Source organism: Uloborus diversus, chromosome 2 (assembly GCF_026930045.1).
Source record: "Uloborus diversus isolate 005 chromosome 2, Udiv.v.3.1, whole genome shotgun sequence".
In the NCBI taxonomy this organism is placed as follows: domain Eukaryota; kingdom Metazoa; phylum Arthropoda; class Arachnida; order Araneae; family Uloboridae; genus Uloborus; species Uloborus diversus.
Window position 1 is genome coordinate 116,134,390 of NC_072732.1, and position 19,164 is coordinate 116,153,553.

The 19,164-nt window shown below is 35.4% G+C and overlaps 1 protein-coding gene across 3 annotated transcripts in view; it reads right to left on the reverse strand.

Moving 5' to 3' along the window:
- Positions 1-19,164, reverse strand: part of LOC129216001 (calcium-activated chloride channel regulator 1-like) — an 82,983-nt gene that overhangs the window by 20,029 nt on the left and 43,790 nt on the right. For all 3 annotated transcript variants that reach the window (XM_054850138.1, XM_054850136.1, XM_054850137.1), the window contains 3 exons: positions 16,208-16,369; positions 13,671-13,803; positions 11,793-11,915 (listed from right to left, as the gene is read on the reverse strand). In XM_054850138.1, coding sequence (XP_054706113.1) covers positions 11,793-11,915; positions 13,671-13,803; positions 16,208-16,369 — 418 coding nt within the window. The remainder of the gene's footprint in view (positions 1-11,792; positions 11,916-13,670; positions 13,804-16,207; positions 16,370-19,164) is intronic.

Here is a 19,164-nt window from a genome sequence, read left to right on the forward strand (position 1 = left end):
TTAGGACACATCATTTTCATCTAGCATCCTTATCCCCCTTCAACCTTCCCCATGGTTAAAAATAGTTGAAAACTTCATTTTTAGGACTTTGCGAAATTTCAAAGGCAAGTCTCCAAGCTTGAACCGTTCATATAAGTCCCTGAACTTCTCCTCCGAACATCACCAGAGATCGTGTAAACTGCAATTCTAGAACTACCCTAGCAAATCCCGAGGGGCTATCGCGAATGTTACACTTACGACTGTAAATTCATTTTTAATTCTCTTTCTCTACTTATCTCCCCCGCCAAATATAAACCAGGACTCTTTCTCTCTATCTTGCTATGCATACGTTTGAAAAAAATTGAGGATCTTCTAACGCCCCCTTCCCAATTTTTTGATCTCGCGACGGCCTTCTTAAAAGAATATTCTTTCATTCACTTCATTGAAAGTTTGAGAAGACCAAATCCTGCATTCGCCACTGCTAGGACTCGAGAATTTTGGAAATGCTGAAATGTATGTTAACATCATCGAGACTATCTTTTTTTATATTTCTGCACTTATTGTAGAAATAAAAAAAAACACACATTTAGCAAAAATACAATATTTCAAGCACCTTGAGTTATATGTGTGTGTGTGTATGTGTGTGTGTGTGTGTGCGTGTATGCGCACACATTGCGAATATATTACATAATAACTCAAGGTGCTTGAAATATTGTATTTTACATCAATTTTGATCGTTTATATATATATATATATATATATATATATATATATATATATATATATATATATATATATATATATATATACACACACACAGGTGTGAAAATTATTAGAATAATTGTGGTTTTTTCAGTTTTTCTTGAATAATTTTGCATATTTTTTTTTTTTTTTTTTTTTTTTTTTGACTTATCTCGGGCATGTTTAGCAATGCTAAACAACCCCCATGAATCCAAATATCTGCAAAAAATCCAACAGCAGCAATGGGTCACTAAGGACCTCATCCTTCGTAAAACCCAAACAAGATAGAATGTGCTCAGGTGAAACCTCTCCAGCAGAGCACCAGTGACACTCCGGAAAAGTCTTGATATTCCCAGAGAATCTAAGAGCTTTTGTGTGGCCACTCAGGAATCTCGAATATGTTGTCTGGAGGAGTCTACCCTTGAGTCTAAAGGACTCACCAGGACATTTTGCAAAATACCAGGCGTGACTGGGAGGTGTTTTAAATTGGCGATTGAGCTCCATTTTTGAAATACTTGCAGTAATTCATGAAGGATAATTTCTTTTGTTATTCCAATCATTTTTTCACTCTTTTAGAGTAGTTTTGAGAACATTACTTTGTTAAATGTTGGCATTTATGAAATAGAGAAACATCTGATCTAATGCAATGAAATTGTCTGCATTGAATTAAGCGCGTGAATGATTAACAATCGAATTTAAAATAAAATTTAAAAACTGTCACTTTGCTGTGCTTGTATTTTATATTGTTTCCTTGGGTTGGCATCAGTATTATTTTATTCTTAATGCAATTCTTTTCGCTGCTTTAATTAGTTTATATTTGGCAGCTTTTTTTTTTCTTTTGTTAAAGAACTATTGCTTGATCATGAGCGAAATAAGTGATATTTTTTCTAGAAAATTTGCTACTATAAAGTGTCTCATCCAAGAAAATCACTATACACAACAAGAAATCGCTAAGAACTAAAAAGTTTTCAATCATCTGTGTGTAGAATAAAAAGATCTTTGAATTTCAAATGTCAATATATAAATTCCAGAGTAGGGAAACGCAGTAGGAAAGCAAATTCATTACAAAAACAGAAATGAATTTAATTTATATTGGCAAAACTAACAGAAAAACAACTGATCATAAACTAAAAATACAGTGAAGCACCGTTTATACATACGTTTTTGAAGGGACTGTATGAAAAAAGCGTACAAACGAAAAAACGTATAATAGGTATAGGTTAATGTATATTAGACTTTGCAAGGACCAATTTTAAAAACGTATAAAAGAGAAACGTATAAACGGTGCTTCATTGTATCTCTTAAAATCGTATGGAGTAAATGTATGTGGTTCTTCTATTCGTAGAGAGCTCATCTCAGTTGAACTCGGTGCTCGTTAACCTCGTAAAGAGGGCTAAAATTAAATTTGCTATGACAAAGAGGGCAAAAATTGTGCATAAACTATTTGCTAGTAATTGGAACAGAGTAAGGAATATTAATTTTCCTTCAACTGTTCAGTAAAATTCAAGTAGTTCAGTCTTTTTTTCTAAAATTAAATTTATTGCATATTCACTAAAGATTCAGATCTGTTTATAACAGTGGCTAAAACTTTCTTCATGAGAATATTTCCCAACAACTTACATGCACTAAAGTACTTTTTACCTTTTATGTATATTTTTCTGTTAAATCAATGCTTAAAATACCAAAAGATAGCAGTCAGTATGTCAGGTGAAGTACCAGTGAAGTATTTTCCCGAGTCGCATTACACAAACGGTTAAACACTCTACCCAAGTTATGGATTGGAGCGTAATTTCTGCTCTTGCTGTTGAATGTTTAAGCATTGTAGAAGGCATGAGAACCGAATATCAGCACGAAAAAGTGCTTGAACAAAGGTTTTATAGTTAAAAGTTTGGTTTCCAAATGGAGACTTCATATTCATGCATGATGGAGTTCTGTGTCTTGAAGCTTTATCTGTGACCAAAATTTTGAATGCAAAAAAAATGTGTAAAAACACTTCCACGGCATTGAAACAGTCCAGAAATGAGCCCAATAGAGAATATCTGTGCCAAGGCCGTAGCCAGGATATTTTTTCGGGGAAGGGATATGGTCGGAGGCAAAAATTGTTCCAGATAAGTAATGGGGCAAAATAGCGTTTAAAAATTATGTTTACTATGTTCTTTGCAAAAATTAAACTGAAATGTGAGTAAAAAATTAGTTTCTAATAATTATTTTGAATAACTACTTCAAAAATTTCGTAATATATTTAGACTCGACAAAATAAAAGAACTAACTTATACGGTCTATAATACATGATACAGTGTTTGTTACATGTCTACAATTACAAATGCAAGCAGCAGAGGCTTTTAGAAAAACTTTCGAGCAAGTTAGTGAAAATAGTCACAATTGAAAAGCAACCTACAATTGCCGCCTGAAAAAATAAATAAATAAAATAAAAACACCCTTAAGGCTGATCTACAAAATTACGCATTTAATCAAAAGTATGATTAGATTAAAAATGGTAGTTTTGATCATGTAAATCTCTTGAATATTGTTGAAGTGTATATAACAAAGAATGTTTTTAAAATGTTATTTTGTAATGAAAGTCATTGGGAAAGAACCAAGGTGTAAAAAAGTCAGGACGTTTTGAATTTTTTTTAATATATATGTGGGTGTGGAGGGGGTGAGAAAGAGAAAGGGTCTGACTGGAAATAAGATTTGTACAACAAGGTCAAGTGCAGGGTAGGGTACAAGGTAGAGGGAAGAATTTTGATCAGATAGTCTTCGTTTCTTTATTTTTTAGAGAAAAGTTGAAATTTCGGGGGAGGATTAATCCCGACGGTCCCCACCCTGTCTACGGCGCTGATCTGAACCATTGTAAAGAAAAAATTAAAGAAATAGAACTCCACAAATAAGAATTGTCTCACAGAAGGACTCATTCAAATTTGACACCATGACGAGGAAATACAAATTAATTGCCAAAAACTTATAAAAAGGATGCCAAGACGGATCGAATCTTTGTTAAAAAATAAGAGGATGTCTCCTCAATATTAAATGCATCAACATTTTTAAGATAAAGTATTATTTATTTGATATAACAAGGATTTACTATAAATCTCTTAATAATTCTAATAATTTTCCCACCTCTGAATATATATATATATACGGGGGATACTTAGGGGGTCGCGGGTTTCTTAGTTGGTGAAAAGGGTTGTCGGACTCTAGGAACCACTAATCTAACGCCTCCAAAAATGGACTAAAACTACTTCTTTAGGCATCAACTTCGAAAAATTTCTTAGGAATATCTCCTATCTCTCTTTTCTCCACTACGTCACAAAAAACAGATCAAAATTAAGTTTTACCGTAATTTCACGGCTTTTCTTCCGGAAACATAGTCCCAAAAATGTAACTTTTGATTACACTAGGTGATATTTGGGGAAAAGAGTTTCGGAGAATCTTCCACAAAAATATTTCCACTTGAAGTCTTAAAGACACAATAGTTGGCCATTTTTTAAGTGTCAAAGGAAGGGATGAGATTTAGGAACTCTAACCCTGGTCACTTTCGAAGCTCCAAAAGCGTAATTTGACAACAATGTGGAACTGATGTGCAAATTACAATGATGCAACTGAAAGGAGGGTGCAAGGATTTTCCCCCAGAAATTTTTTGGAATTGAAGAAGTCCTAAAAACGCATTATCATCATCAAAAACGCATTATCGCATCAAAAACGCCTGTTGCAGGCATATTTGATGATGTTAGGAGAAGATATGGACAGTTCAGAACTTTCCCCTGGGAACATTTCCATGTTGAAGTTCCATGCAATTTTAGACGTTTTTTGTGATATTAAGAAGATGTTCTGCGGCCTTAACTCTAAAGTATTTCGAAATTGAAACCTTAAAAACGCAATGATAGGTCATTTTTGATAACGTTAAGGGAAGGGGTGCGGTCCAGAGGAATGTTTCATTGGTAATTTTTCGAATCTGAAGTTGGAAAAACGAAATTTCATACGATTTTCGATTATGATAGGATATAAGGAGAAAAGAGCTTGGAGGCACAACTCTGGCAATTTTTGAGAGTTGAAATCCTAAAAACGCAGTCGTAATCCATCTTTAATGATCTTAAAGGAAAGTGTGAGGTTTGGAACTTTCCACTGAAAAGTTTCGAAATTGGAGTTCCAAAATCGTAATTTTAGACTACGTTTAATGATCTTAGGTTCGAGGACCTTCCCTGGGAAATCGTTTGAAGATTGTATCTTAAAAATGCGATTGTTGACAATCTTTAGTAGCGTTAAGGGATAGGATAAGGTTTGGTAAGGTTCCCATCCAATTTTTTCGATATTTGAGCCTCAAAAGTGCAATTTTAGATAATCTTCAATTAAACCGCTTATTTCAATAACCAGTCAAGCGTCAAAATCTAAAATTTCAAAAAAAAAAAAAAAGCATTTTAACCTTCGTAGTAAAATTTTTCTATAAGGATTACAATGTTTTAAACTAAAACGGATACATATTTAGGTATATTTCTTTCAATAAATAACGTTGTAATCATCATTGAAAAGTTTAATATGGTAATATAGCTGTTTTCTTAAAATTAGCAATTTTGTCGCTTGACTGGTTTTTGAAACAAACGATTCAATTAAGTTATAGGAAGGAAGTTCTGGGGCTCTCCCCGGAAGTTTTTCAGGATTGGAGTCTAACTCCAACGCTGTTATAGGGCATCATTGGTGATGTTAGGCGAACTGTCAGGCATGGGGTTGAGAACTGTCCTCAAAGAAATGTTTCCATGTATATGGAAACAATTTCCAAAAACGCAATTTCGGCCGATTTTTTTTTTTTTTTTTTTTGTGATCGTAAGGTGAGGTTTGAGGTGATTACGTAGCCTCTTCCTTCGGCTTATGTTAGATTCTCTAAAGTGCGATTTTAAGCATTGACGTTACGGAAAATAATGAGTTTTAATGAATTTCCTCCATTTTTACGAAGTTGAGCTCCGAAAACTCAAAATTTTTGACGATCTGTAATGACATAGTGAGAGAGGGTCCGAAGTTTGGAGAGAGATTCCAAACTTCGTAGTCTCTATCCTTAAAAAATGTTTAGAAGTAAGGTTCTAAAAACACAAGTGTAGCCCATATTATATGATGTTACAGTAAAAAGAATTTTGGTGACCTTCTCCCTTAATTTTTTTGAAATGTCAAACCTTTTACATATTTATTTATTTATTATTATATTTTTTGCGGAGGGGGGGGGGGTCACTCGGTAACTTAAACATATACAGTAAACTCTCGATTACTCGAAGCGTCAAGTGACCGGCTGAAACGTTCGAGTTATTGGTAGTCCGAGCTATGGGAAGTTTCCACAAGTGTCAAGAGTTTGGGACCCAATAAAAACATCGAGATAAATAGTACAGTAAAAATAGAGGTCGGACCCAAACATCCAAAAAAAAAAAGCTAAACCTGGTGCAAACTGTTTATTACCCTCCCAATAAGAACAGGTAAAAAGTCCCACCCATTGTGCGTCGGGTTTTGGAATGGGGGGCATCTAAAAATTGCTGTTTTGGATATTTTTCCAGAATTTTTAGAGTAAATTTAAAGTGAAAATATTATGTTATACTAAATTTAAAAGCATGAAATTAAAGGTGTTTGACCCCCAAGAGGGATGACATAACCCACCAATGCTACAGAGTCCCCCTATCCCCGTAAAGCGAAGCAGTACCCCAGAGCCCCCTCCATACATTTCATATGGAAACATTATTGTATGCTAAGAAAATTGTTAGAAATCAAGTGTGTCCATCCTCCAAGAGCGATAGTGCACCTCCTCTCAAAGCTACAACACCCCCCCCCTGCCAAATAAAGTAAATCCTCAACCCCCCCCCCCACCACCACCTTTTATTTCAAGTAGAAGTGTTATTTCATGCAAATCTAAAATGCATTAAATCAGGACTGTCCACCCCATAAGAACAGTAGCTCACGTCCCAAAACGAAATTATACACTAAAATATTATCCTTCCGCCCCATCCCCTCTGATGGTGCACATTTGATTAAATGGCCAGAAAAATAACGCTGAACTGTTTTTTGCTTTCAAATGATTTCTCCTAAGCTTCCAACTAAAAGTCTTTGTTATCAAGATGTTTTTTGGAATCTAGATCCTCAGCATACTCGTTATTGTTGCAGCTATGTCTAACACAGTTTGTGCATATAATTGAGCACTTCAGTCTACTTTCAGACTTTTCAAACATTCACTATACCCAATGAACTCCTCAGAGCAAGCACAAGATTTGAGACGCAGAAAGTCTTCTAGAGCAGAAGGCTTGGCTGTTGTAATAGGACGCAGATTATATTTCTGTGGTGCTTTCTTTGCACCCATCAAAAATGACACTAGCTTTCCCATACTTACAAGTGACCTACACACTGCATTGCTGGCATATTTCCTTGAAGCTTACATATCATTACCAAAAATATGTTCAAGCAGGTATCTTCCATCTATTACATATGAGGCAGTGAGAAACAAAGGGCAAAATTAAAAATTTGGAGATAACCAGTACAAATGGTTGGCGAACTTCTCCTCTATCTTGGGGCAAGAAATGGTACTAGTAGACCTGGTAGTTGCTTCTATACAGCATGATTTAGAAAAGAAAATCAATGAAAGCCTACCTAGGATCTTATCTTTAAACGCATTTTATTCAAAACTTGAAAATGTCCACTTACATCCTTTTGCTTCTCACTGCCTCATATATGACACCAGCTGTTCGTTCTGTGATGTTGGATGAACCTTTTGCTTCAGATAATAGTACTTTAACGATACAGGATTTCTTTCCTTCTGAAACCAGATTCATCGAATACTGATGGAGGATCAGCGCATAACTTGTACCAGAAGTTTTCAGCAATTTGTTATTCCATCTTTACTGTTCATACCATTCGGTGTAAAAGATGGTTTGGGCTTACACATCTTTACAGATAGTAACTACTCTCGTAACAGAAATGCCACAAAATTGTTTGCCTTCAATATGATTTGATGTTACTACCTGTACGTTAAAGGTCTCATCGCAACTCACCTTATCATCAGCGAGCAATACCCACACCAACTTGAGAGGGAAGAAACTTCTGGGGCTTTAGAAACGGATTGTGATTTCCAAACTGAGAGACAAAAAGGTGTAAATATTTAGCATTCTATTGTTGTATTGCTCATTGCTCTCATCAAGACTTGTTCTATCGTTGAATCACTACATGTTCTAGACCACCTGAATTTGTCACTGCGTTAGATCGTTGGATAGCTGATGTTTTAGCTGATGTTTGATGTGATCAAATTTTTTTTATCGCATAATGTACTCAAAAGTTTCAGATAGTGTTGCAAGTATATGTCCGCATATTTAGCATAATTCACATAACCAGCTGCGTAAAAGAGAGGTAGCTTGGTGTTTGCAAATGAGAACCCCCACCGACTTAGAGGGTGTAGAATTGCAGCATTGCCCGTCTCACTATTGGCAATTCCGGTTTGTCCCACCCTTACGGTGGTGGCAAAAAATTGTAAAAGTTGAAGTAAGTTAATCAAGAAGAAGTAGGGAAACTTTGGTCAATGTGGACTTTTTTTATGCTGCACAGGAATTTTGTTTTCCAGCGCTCTAAACAGTTTAATAACTCCAATCACAAATAATTTGGTTGCTGAGCTCGCTTAGATCTTTTAGAATTATCATTCTGACATTACCATATCATTGTGAGGCATTTTGTACTTCGGAAAAGTTTAAGTCAGGGAAATTTTTTCGTGAACTTCACTGCAATAGTTGATTTTAGAATGTAAATTCAGGGTCCCCCCCCCCTCAAAGCGATGGCGCACCCCTTAAGTGTGACGGAGTATCCATCCAGAATAAAAGTCCTCAATAAAGAAAGAAATACCCCTTGAAAAAGCTGCCTTTAAAATTCTAATGACGCAAAGCTGCTCAATGGACACCCCCCATCCCCCCCCCGCCTGTGCACACTTGTTAATTAGAATTTTTTTATGTGAGAGTTTATTGTTTTACTATTACAGAGTGGTTTTTGCGAGGTTTCAGAATTTCTTTTAAGTAATAGAAATTATTTTTATTTAAATAGAGGATTATTTCGTCTAACCCCCCTTCCCCCCAAAATCCGACGCGCAAAGTGCTGGGACTTTTTACCCTTTCTTGCTGGAAGGGTAAGAAGTAATTTGCAACAGGTTTCACCTTTTTTTTTTTTTTTTTTTGGATGTTTGGGTTTGGCCATTTTTTGGCCTAATTTTACTGTACTAAAAGAAAAATTCGAGTTTTAAGCTTCGAGTTATCGAGATACGATTGTTTAAATGTTTTTCGTCAGAGCATTTAGGCAGCATCTATTTTATTTGGTCATAAAAAACATTTGTAATTTCGATTTTTGAAATATAGTAGCCAGTTACTGTTCAATATTTTGTGTCCCATGCACCTCTCTCAGACAGGAAAATTGGAAGTCAATAATTTTTGCTAATGGAACAAATATTTTTATTCCCGAAAATGAAACCCAGAAAACGATATACAACTTCGGATAACATACGAATTTCTCTAAACATATATTCGAAGCGGAGGCGGGTGGGGTTAACCACCCTCCTTTGAGTACGCCACTGGTACACATATAGATATAAATTTATGTAACAAATATTTTTTAAAAGGAAAAAAGCAACTTCTTGCTTTAAATCTTGCAACTAGCAAAATGAAAGAAATACTAAAATGAGTCAAAAAATTGATTTAACAACATACAAAAATCACATTTTACTCAAACTTAACAGCTAGATGACGATTTAACTAAATTTTTGGTGCTTCGAATTGAGAAAACTACTGGCAATCAAGAAGCAAAAAGGTTAATTTATTCAATAGTAAAAGTTTTATGTATGTTTCTGTAAGGAAGAAAAAAATCTCCCCCCCCCCTTCCCCCACACACACATCGCTTCAAAATTTCCGGAAATTTTACATCTCTAGTCCTTTGATCACTGTAACAGTGCAACCTCGAAAAATGTTTCCTTGTTCAGAAATATTCTCTAACGATTCAGCAAATTTGGAGATAGTTTTGCAATAATGCGCTTTATTATAACGATACCCTATGCCTATGGATTGTAATATCGGTATACCAGCATATCGAATACCGGTATTTCGAGCAATTTTGCAATTTCGTAATACCGGTATTTGCTGAGGAAAATACTGGTATTTTCGGTATTAGCTAAAAATAATAAATCGTTTTAATTCAAGAATTTTCAATTGAACTTATTAAATATCTACTTATATTTTAAATGTACATTTATCATGAACTAATAGAATATCACTAAACAAAAGTATTTTGTGCACTATGTATTTATTTTTTCCATTTCCCTGATCGCTCATTTTCCCTTTTGGGAAAGTTAATTTTGAGTGTAATTTTGAATACCCCCCCCCCCTTTGTCCAATGAACAATTTATTAAAACCATGAAATTGCAGGAATGCTTTATGTTTTTTTTTTTTTTTTTTTTTTTTTTTTTTTTAAATATTTGTCTCAACTGCACCAAATTTTGACAAAAACTGTTTCTTGTTAGCATTACAAATAGCAATTTGTTGGCACCAGTATTGGTTTGTTGTTCCGTTTCGCTATTTGGTTTCATACTTGTCAAGATAATATTTAGAAATTATATATTGCCTTGAAAATTTGCATAGAGGTAAAGCATAAATATGTTCCACGAATTCAGAGATATTTTCAGATATTTACATAATTATAATTGCAAATAATTTTAAAAGGAAAGGTAGAACGAATAAGAGAAACCAACAAGATCAAATTTAGTCAAGTTTATCATAGTAAATTTCAAACCAAAGAGCTAATAAAAAGTAAACACAAACCCCTCCTATTCAAGAGAAACTGATGTTAATATTGGAAAAGTATCGTCTCTCAGAAAAGAAATTTCAACTAGTTTTAAATTAAAAAAATAATAGAAATACACACAATACGAAAGAAACACACACACACGAAAGAGTTTATTCAAAAATGACATGCAACAGACCGAATGTTTTTGAAGATAAAATACTTTTAGGCAATCAAATTAGAGGAGGTGTATCACGCATTTTTAACAGGACCTCCGACCTGCGTGAATTCAGAAAGAGTACTTTTAACTGCAGGAAAGTCGAGCACTAAAATGAGTTCCAGGCTTAGAGACAATTCAATAGATGCATTATGTTTTTTATTAGTTTTGATTTTTTTATTATGACATTTGTACCTTCATTTTATATTTGTTCACAATACGTTTTCATAATAATACAATTTTTGTACAAAATTATGAAATGTGGCAACAAAACAATATGTTTTCAAGCAATTTTTGAGAAATTTCAAATACAGGTATTAATACCGGTATTCCGGGTATCACGTTTTAAAAATACCGAGTACCGGTATTGAATTTTTGATCCGGTATTGCAATTCCTACTTATGCCTTTGCTTATTAGAAGCAAATTTTGGTGTATACTATTATATTTTATCATTCGGTACGATTCAGGGGTAAACATCCACCCACCCCCCAGTTCAAGGGCGCAACTCCCCCCCCCTCCATTTTGCTCAACATTCTTTCCCTTTTTTATTTTTAGCGCTCTCTTTTATTTTATTTATTTTTTAAAAATATTTTTCATTTGTTTATTTATTTTTAATTATTATTATTTTATTAGAAAAGTTCTGTGCTACCCGCCAGTGACATACACTTACACACTCACACACTAAATAAATAAATAAAATAAAATATAAATAGGATAAAATAAAATAAAATAAATAGTTTAAATTAAAAATAAAGAAATAAATAAATTTAAATAAATAAAAAAAATCTCTCCCCCTGTGGTCACCCCTGGGTACAATTCAAAGTTTCATTTGGAAAACTGAGAACGTCCCCCTCTCAAATATTTAAGATTGGGGCGTCCCTGCAAACTAACGCTCAGATACCAGAAACATGCATTATTGTTATGAAAAGACCTGTCTCTTTTGACATGCACTTATTGATATGAAACCTATTATCTGCCCTTTATATGCAGAAGTCAATCTGGGGAGGGGTATGAGTTTGTTGTGTGCCTCGAGATAAGCAGAGAGCAAAGGTAAGAGAAAGAGTTCGAAAGTCCACTTACCATCCCAGCCCCATGCAGCTTGTCCGTTATCTTTGGCAGTTATTGACACAGTGTATTCGCCCTCTTCCGTAAATTTAGTGAAGTATCGACTGTAAACTCCATCGTTAGCCGTCACGTCTGGGTCTGAAATGACACAAAGCAAGGTTTATAGTTTTTGTTTTTTCATTATTTTATTATGATTGGACAGTTCGAAGATCGAAGACAAACTTGCACCAGCTACGAGTTTACATTTCTGTGGTGTTTTGCCAAAAGTTGATGCATCAAATTTGACCATTTTCTACTTTACCGATCATGATATGTGTTTAGAGTGGTATTTTTCTATGCCAGATTTTATATGCTTAAAGAGTTAAGCGGAAACAAGTAACTAAAATTAAAAATTGAAAAAAACCCCGACTGAGTGGCAAATGTAGAACCATGAGGGAAACGTGAAAATCCTTTTAAAAGCCATATACTATTAAAAATCAATTGCAAGTAGGGTCAGACGGGGTAAATATGGGTCAAAAAACCATAACATCTTAATATTTTCTAAAGTATAGTAGATAAAATGATTTAATTTGGCATAATTTAGAAATTATTCAAATAATCCCTTCTGCTAAAATTACAATATTATTTATTTTATTTAAATTAAATGAGTGGTCAAGAATTACCCTGTATCAGGGTAATTATGGGTCACACATGGGGTAAATATGGGTCACCCCCTTTTTTTAAAAGTAGTCCTTGTCAAAAATAATTAATTATTCTAAATTATTTTTTATTAGCCCTTAAAGAGATTTTTTAATGATAAAAAATTTTATATTAAAGAAATAACACATTATAATTGAACTAATTTTATGTTACTCTTGCAAGTCGACTACAATTAGTTATTGCTCTTAGCTCTAAGCCCACGAGTCGGGGAAGAAATTTCTTTAAAACTTGTACGCTTCCTTCATCAATTAAGTTTCAGCCAACTGCAAGTTTTTTTCTTTACTATTTCAATTAACTAGACTGAAAAAATACACTTGTTTCAAATTACTTCTAAAAATGTCTCGCTTGGACAAATAAAATTTCCGACACCTTGTTCCAGAAAATTCATTTCTGCTTTTTCCTTGTCCAAATTTTAGGTTACTTTCACATTGTAGAATATGTCGCTATCATCATTCATTACAAAGCATATATGATGTACAAGTCGAGAATGAATTCCGTTGTAACACCATCTTTTAATATTTTTAAAAGAATGAATATTTTTCACAATTGAGTTATTGCAGATTCTTCCCGCTTTTTCTCGTTCTCATAAACAATTCCAAAATAAGCTCATTTTGCATTTAGGGGCTGTCAATATCAGCTTGTTGAGGTATTTTTATTTTTTTGCAAGCAGGGTTTTTCTCGATGACTACATCTGTGCTTTGCATTTGATTTCTCTTCTGCTTCTTTTTCTCTTGCAGTTCCAAGATGCAAGATTTGTTATAACTATGGAATTTATCCCCTTATTTGGTACTCTAGGGAGTCATATTAATTTGTTTCTTATTTTAGTACTTGATGTGCGCCTTTATTGCATGCTGAAATAGTTTATCTTCAAAGCTGGAATTGATTTGCTACCTAAAAGGGGCAGCAGTAAGATGATATATCATCCAATGTTGCACTTGGAGCACTAAAATTCCTTTTTGAGTGAAAGTTTAGCATTTGCTGCTGCGCCTGCACGAGATGTTTTTAAACACTAATGGTGATGCCACGCTCAAACCTGTTCTGCACTTGACTTAAATGCAAATATTAAAATTTCAGCAAAAAAAGGGGGGAAAGGACTAATAACAGCAAAAAAAGCCAAACAGATATACAGGACCACTTTCCTTTCCGCAGTTTGTTATTGGGTGGGGCAAGCAGTACACACTGAAAAATTCAAACCTCCTCGTCCATCATCTGTCAGCAGTAATGACGCAACTTCAGTTCCATCTGGGGCCCGCACGACGGCTTTGACTTCAGCATCTTTCACTGGGTATGATCCATATTGGAGACTCACGTAAATGATCACAGGCATCTGAAGAATGAAAATAAGCACAATTAAGACTCTGGGGAAATTTAATATTTATGTACTCTCAGGAACATTGAAAATAGCGCCCCAAGAAAGAATAAAGGTACAATCGCGAAATTTCGCATATAAAAAGAGAGACATCTTATATGCAAATGATCCAAGTTTGATATCAATGCGCATGACCGTTTACCCTACAGCACCGGTGAAATCAAGAAAAGGTGCTGGATAAACCAGTGCATTATGTAATATTTATAAATATTTCGATTACATCCGGATAGTCGGAGAACCTTAATGAGCTAAAGATGCTAGGTAGACGAGTTAGAAAGCGTTTCTCACAGTACAGCGAGTTTGAGAGAGCAGGCTGGTCGACGAGACGTGTTGCTGCTCAGGTGAATCGTTCGGAGTGTTCCGTTAGAAACTGTTAGAGGCAGTGGACACGAGATGGTACCCACGTGCAAAAAACGGGTCTGGAGTGACCAGGAAGACCACGAGGAGAGAGGATGGAAGGATCGTGCGGCAAGCGCTCGTGGATCCCACAGTGACTCGTTTCACCCTACAAGCAGATGTAGAGGTAGTAGTTGTTCCCCGAACCATTTCTAAACGTCTTGCGGAAATAAATCTGCAATCCAAGCGCCCTTTTCCTGTACTCCCTTTAACACCAAAACATGGCAACTCTGTCTGCAATGGTGCGAAGCCAGAGCGATGTGGGATGTCACTGATAGGCAAAAGGTGGTGCTCAGTGATGAATCCTGATTAGTTTGGGGGTCAGACCACTATGCCCGCACAGCGGGCATAGTGGTCTGGGAGGCTATAGCCTATGATAGATGGCCCACTCTAGTTGTGGTACGTGGAATCTTAACGGGCCAGCGTTATGTTAATGACATTCTGCAACCACATCTTGGACCGTTCCTAAATGGCCTCGCAGGAGCAATTTTCCAGTAAAATAATGCTCATCCGCATACAGCTAGAGTTGCTCAAGACTTCTAACGTCCGTTTGAGACTCTTCCATGGTCAGCCTGCTTTCCCGACTTGTCCCCTATAGAACATTTATGAGATCAACTGAAACGCTAGATGTCGCCGTGCAACTCTGTGCAAGATTTAGAAGTGGATGTTAAAAATTTGGGGGTCCATCGGCCTCAGAACAACATCAGACGTTTAATTAGCTCAATGTCGGACCTATTGCGGCATGTATTGCAGCAAAAGGGGGTCCAACGCGCTATTGAAGTAGCACTGTATTTTTCTCATTTCTCAACCTGTATTTGTTTAATTGTCTAGATTTTGGGATAAAGTGTATCTCTCATCTGTATTATTCTGTGAATTAAATTTCACTTCAATCCAATGCTTTCTTCTTGGGGCGCTATTTTCAATGTTCCGGAGTGTACTATTCGATGACTAACATTGACAAAGTTTAAAATTCAACCCCCCAAAACCATTTCTGAGTGATTGCTGAAAGTGACACGTAAATCACTTTTTTGCAGCGTACCCCATTTCAAACAGTAAACATATTTCACATCCCATTTTTAATGGATCGCAGATCAAGAAATAACCGTCTTCTAGGAGGTCTTCTAAAGATAATTTGTCGAGCTTTAGAGACAAAAACTAAGTTTTTCGAAAATGATGGGGTTTTTTAGAATCTTCAAAAAGTGTCATATCATTTAAAGATATATGATTTGTCCTTCATTTAGTCAACTTGATTTTTAGTTTTGCTTTTCTGGTTTATTTATTAATTTTTGCCTTGATGCATTCAAGGGCAGATCTAGTTTCTGTTTTTGGAGAGGGTCATTGTTAAATCGGCAAACGAACCGGAAAGGGCGGGTTCATATTATCGCATAACATTTTCGATGGTGACCATCAACAGAAAAATATAAATTATTAGGGGGTCCTTTCTCAGCTCGATTCGCTCACCAACACCCGTTCGTCACCTGCTGATGCTCAATGCCGGCTGCAGCGGATGGCAATTAGTGATTTCATTGCTTTTCATTGTGTCAGGACATCCCTGGACAGACCCGTCATTTCAACGTCTTCCAGGGGGAATAAAAATGTGTATAACTCAATGCAAATTACACCGGAAAACAATTAAAACCATGCCTACAAACAAATTTGTAAATGCAATAATTTCTCAAAACCAGAAGGGTCAATTGCCCCCTCCTGACCGTCCTTAATGACGGGCTGGTCCCTGGATATCCTCAGAATTGGATGTTCGGACCCTTAAGGTTTGGAGGGGTGAGACCGGAGGAATCTTTTCCAATGGATGTCCTGTGTCCAATAGTACCAGTTGACCTGGTAGACATTGCCAGTCCGGGAAAGATAGTATTACAGACACAGACAGACGCGTAAAGGTTTTAATAGTATAGATGTTGACTAATAGTTGAGTAATATTATCTTCTTAATATATTTAAAAAATACTCACCTGCTGTTTTGATTCGTTTGCGGCAACACTTTCAGTGGTATCTACCGTCCACGTATTTATTTCGTAATATGCACCAGGTTTAGTGATTGATCGTACTTGCGTCAATATAGGATCACTTCCTTCATGTCTGAAACGACATTTTGCTTCTGAGGATTTTGAAATCTATGGAGGTAAAAGAAAATTTTATTAGCACTTCTCCTGATTAACCAAAAGGTATAAAACCCACTGCTTAGAATTTTAAAACGGCAAAGAACAAAATGAGCTGACTCAATCATTTACACTCGATCACACTCTGAGCACAGTCATCGATTACTTAACGTAGTGCAGGGATACTTATCCCCTTCAGGGCCAATGGAGCCCCCCCCCCCTTATGAAATACCACTAATACTCCAAAGATCAAAGACCCCTAAAAAGAGAAAAATACCCCTTTCCCCCCTAGATAAAAAAAAAACCTTCTAAATGTTTGTCAATTGCTAAGGAACAATTAAGTTTTTTTTTCTCTTCTTGGAATAGTCAAGAATAGACAATAATTAAAATTAAAAAAAAAAACAGAACTAAGTACATAGTTTGGAGGATGTAACTTATAAGTGCAGAATAGTACAGATATTACTGCACCGATGAAATAAAAACTTAAAAAGAAAAGAAAATCCTTTAGGTGATTTTCAAACAACCACTGCCAAGAGCGTCCCAGGCATGTTCAATTGGATTTAAGTAGAGAGAGTAATCTGGTCACTAGGCGCTCACGCACACGCCCGACTGCGAATTGCTCATGTAATTGCACGCCTCTCCCTCTGCAGCAGCGCACTGTCGCAACGACAGCCAGAACGCCTAGCATCTCAGCGCCCCTCATCTCTGAATTGAAAAGCTCTCTTGCTTCCCCGCTCCATCACTTGGTGGGGAGAGTAATGTGACGTACGTCAGAGAGCACATAGCGTAACTTTGCCCCCGAACATCGAGGTCCTTTTGGTTAAGTGGTTAAAGCACTGGGTTAGCATCACAAAGGTCCGTGATTTAAATCCCGACCCGGACAATCATCGTCCACGTCATGATAATCCCGTACGCTACAAAGTAATTTTTCGAAAAACTGCCAAAATGAGGATTGTTTGCTTATTTTTCGCACTTGATACAGTACCGACAAAAACAAAACACAATTGAGAAATAATACATAACGTAGGGTCATAAAAATAACAATTGTGGACCATAATAATCTTTGGAATATAACGGCGTTTCCTAAATTATGTTCCACGGAACCTCAAGGTTCCATGAGACGACTAAAGGGTTCACAAAATTTAAATTCATGTTATCTTTTAATTCAAAATAGTCGCATAAAAATAGATTAAAATAAGGATTAGTTTGTAGATTTTGGTCAGTATGCAACAAATGAACAGCAGAGTACATATCAAAGCTATTTTTGATTTTAAAACTCATTTATTATCTACTAGCAGTACCCGCACAGCTCAATCCCCCTCTAATGTAAAAATGGTAATTTTTCTTCGTATAAAATGCATACACACCTTTTCAGAAAAAAAAAACTATTAAAGTTTCTTCGGAAGTTAAAACTTTTCGTCAAATTATCAAATTAGATTTACAGTTGCTTCAAACTCTATTTAGCGAGTGAAGTGGTTTTTACTGCAATTTAAAATATTTCGCCAAATAAACAAAAAAGACATCAAATAATATCTTTCAAACGTAAAAATAGTTCCGCAACTCTATTGTTTATCGCCAAACTCGCCCACCAACCACGCTATCATAACCCATCCGTCTAACGAAAAAAAAACATCCACTGGAACATTCAAAAATCATCGTCACTCTTATAAAAACAAATCACAAGTTTCTTTTCTTTCAAAACAATGAATTACATTTACGGTTGCTTTAAAACAGTAAACCTAGACTGAACTGCTCAGCGCCAAGCGACCATGCTACCTACCGCTGCCCTTTTGCGAGTAAAGCGGATGTTTTTTCTTTGTCAATAATAAATGTTTCGCCAAAAAAAAGTATAAAATCACATTAACAGTAACTTTCAAATCTTTACATATTAAGAGCTGCTTTGCCCAGTCTACCTTGAGAATAAAAATTGTGTGAAGTGACATATATTCAACAACCAGGCTTAAATAAAAGAAAAAAAAAACACCATGCAAAATTACCCTTCCAAACAATGACGACAGATATTAAAATATTTTTAAGAAATTAAAATGCGAAAGATGGATTTTAAAAGCGTAACCATGGAAACACGAAATAAAATAAGTTTAAGAAATTAAATGCAAAATAAGGAAAGAAACAATGGATTCAAAAAGCGTAACCGTGGAAACGCAAAAATAAAATGGTTGACAACCTGAATCAAAATGACATTTTTTCGAATTTGATTTTAAAATGCTTGTGACTTTCTTTCCTTTGAAGATAGAAGCTAAGTTTTTCGACCAAAGGTCGAAAGAGATCTGGAGAAAAAAATGTAGCTTTTTCCAATGGTGTCAAAAAGAAAACTATGAGACAATTCCTTCACTTTTTATTGATAGATTTAATGAAGAAAGTAGTGCATAAATTTCAGCTAAGCCTAAAAAAGTTCGAGCTAAAAAAGCAATTTACTCCCGCCGTAATTAAGTCAGAGCATTGAAACAAATTGTTTAGAACGTGGAAAATTCTACCTTTATCAACGATATATAATATTAATATGTGCAAGTATTTTTTCACTCCCATATTCGGGAATTTATGTAAAATTTGGGCCTAAATTGGAATAAAAAAAGAACTATTTATCAGATTTTTTTTTTTTCGAATTAGAGCCTATATCACTCAGTAAGAAAGCACCTTTCATATAGGGAAGAAATTTTTCAAATAAGTGCAGTGGTTCCGGAGATTATAAAAATACCTCGAACATATTAAATACACAGAAATCCGCCCTCTCTGTTTATAATATTAGTATAGATGTACGACCTTGGAGTACATTTGTGTAACAATACGAA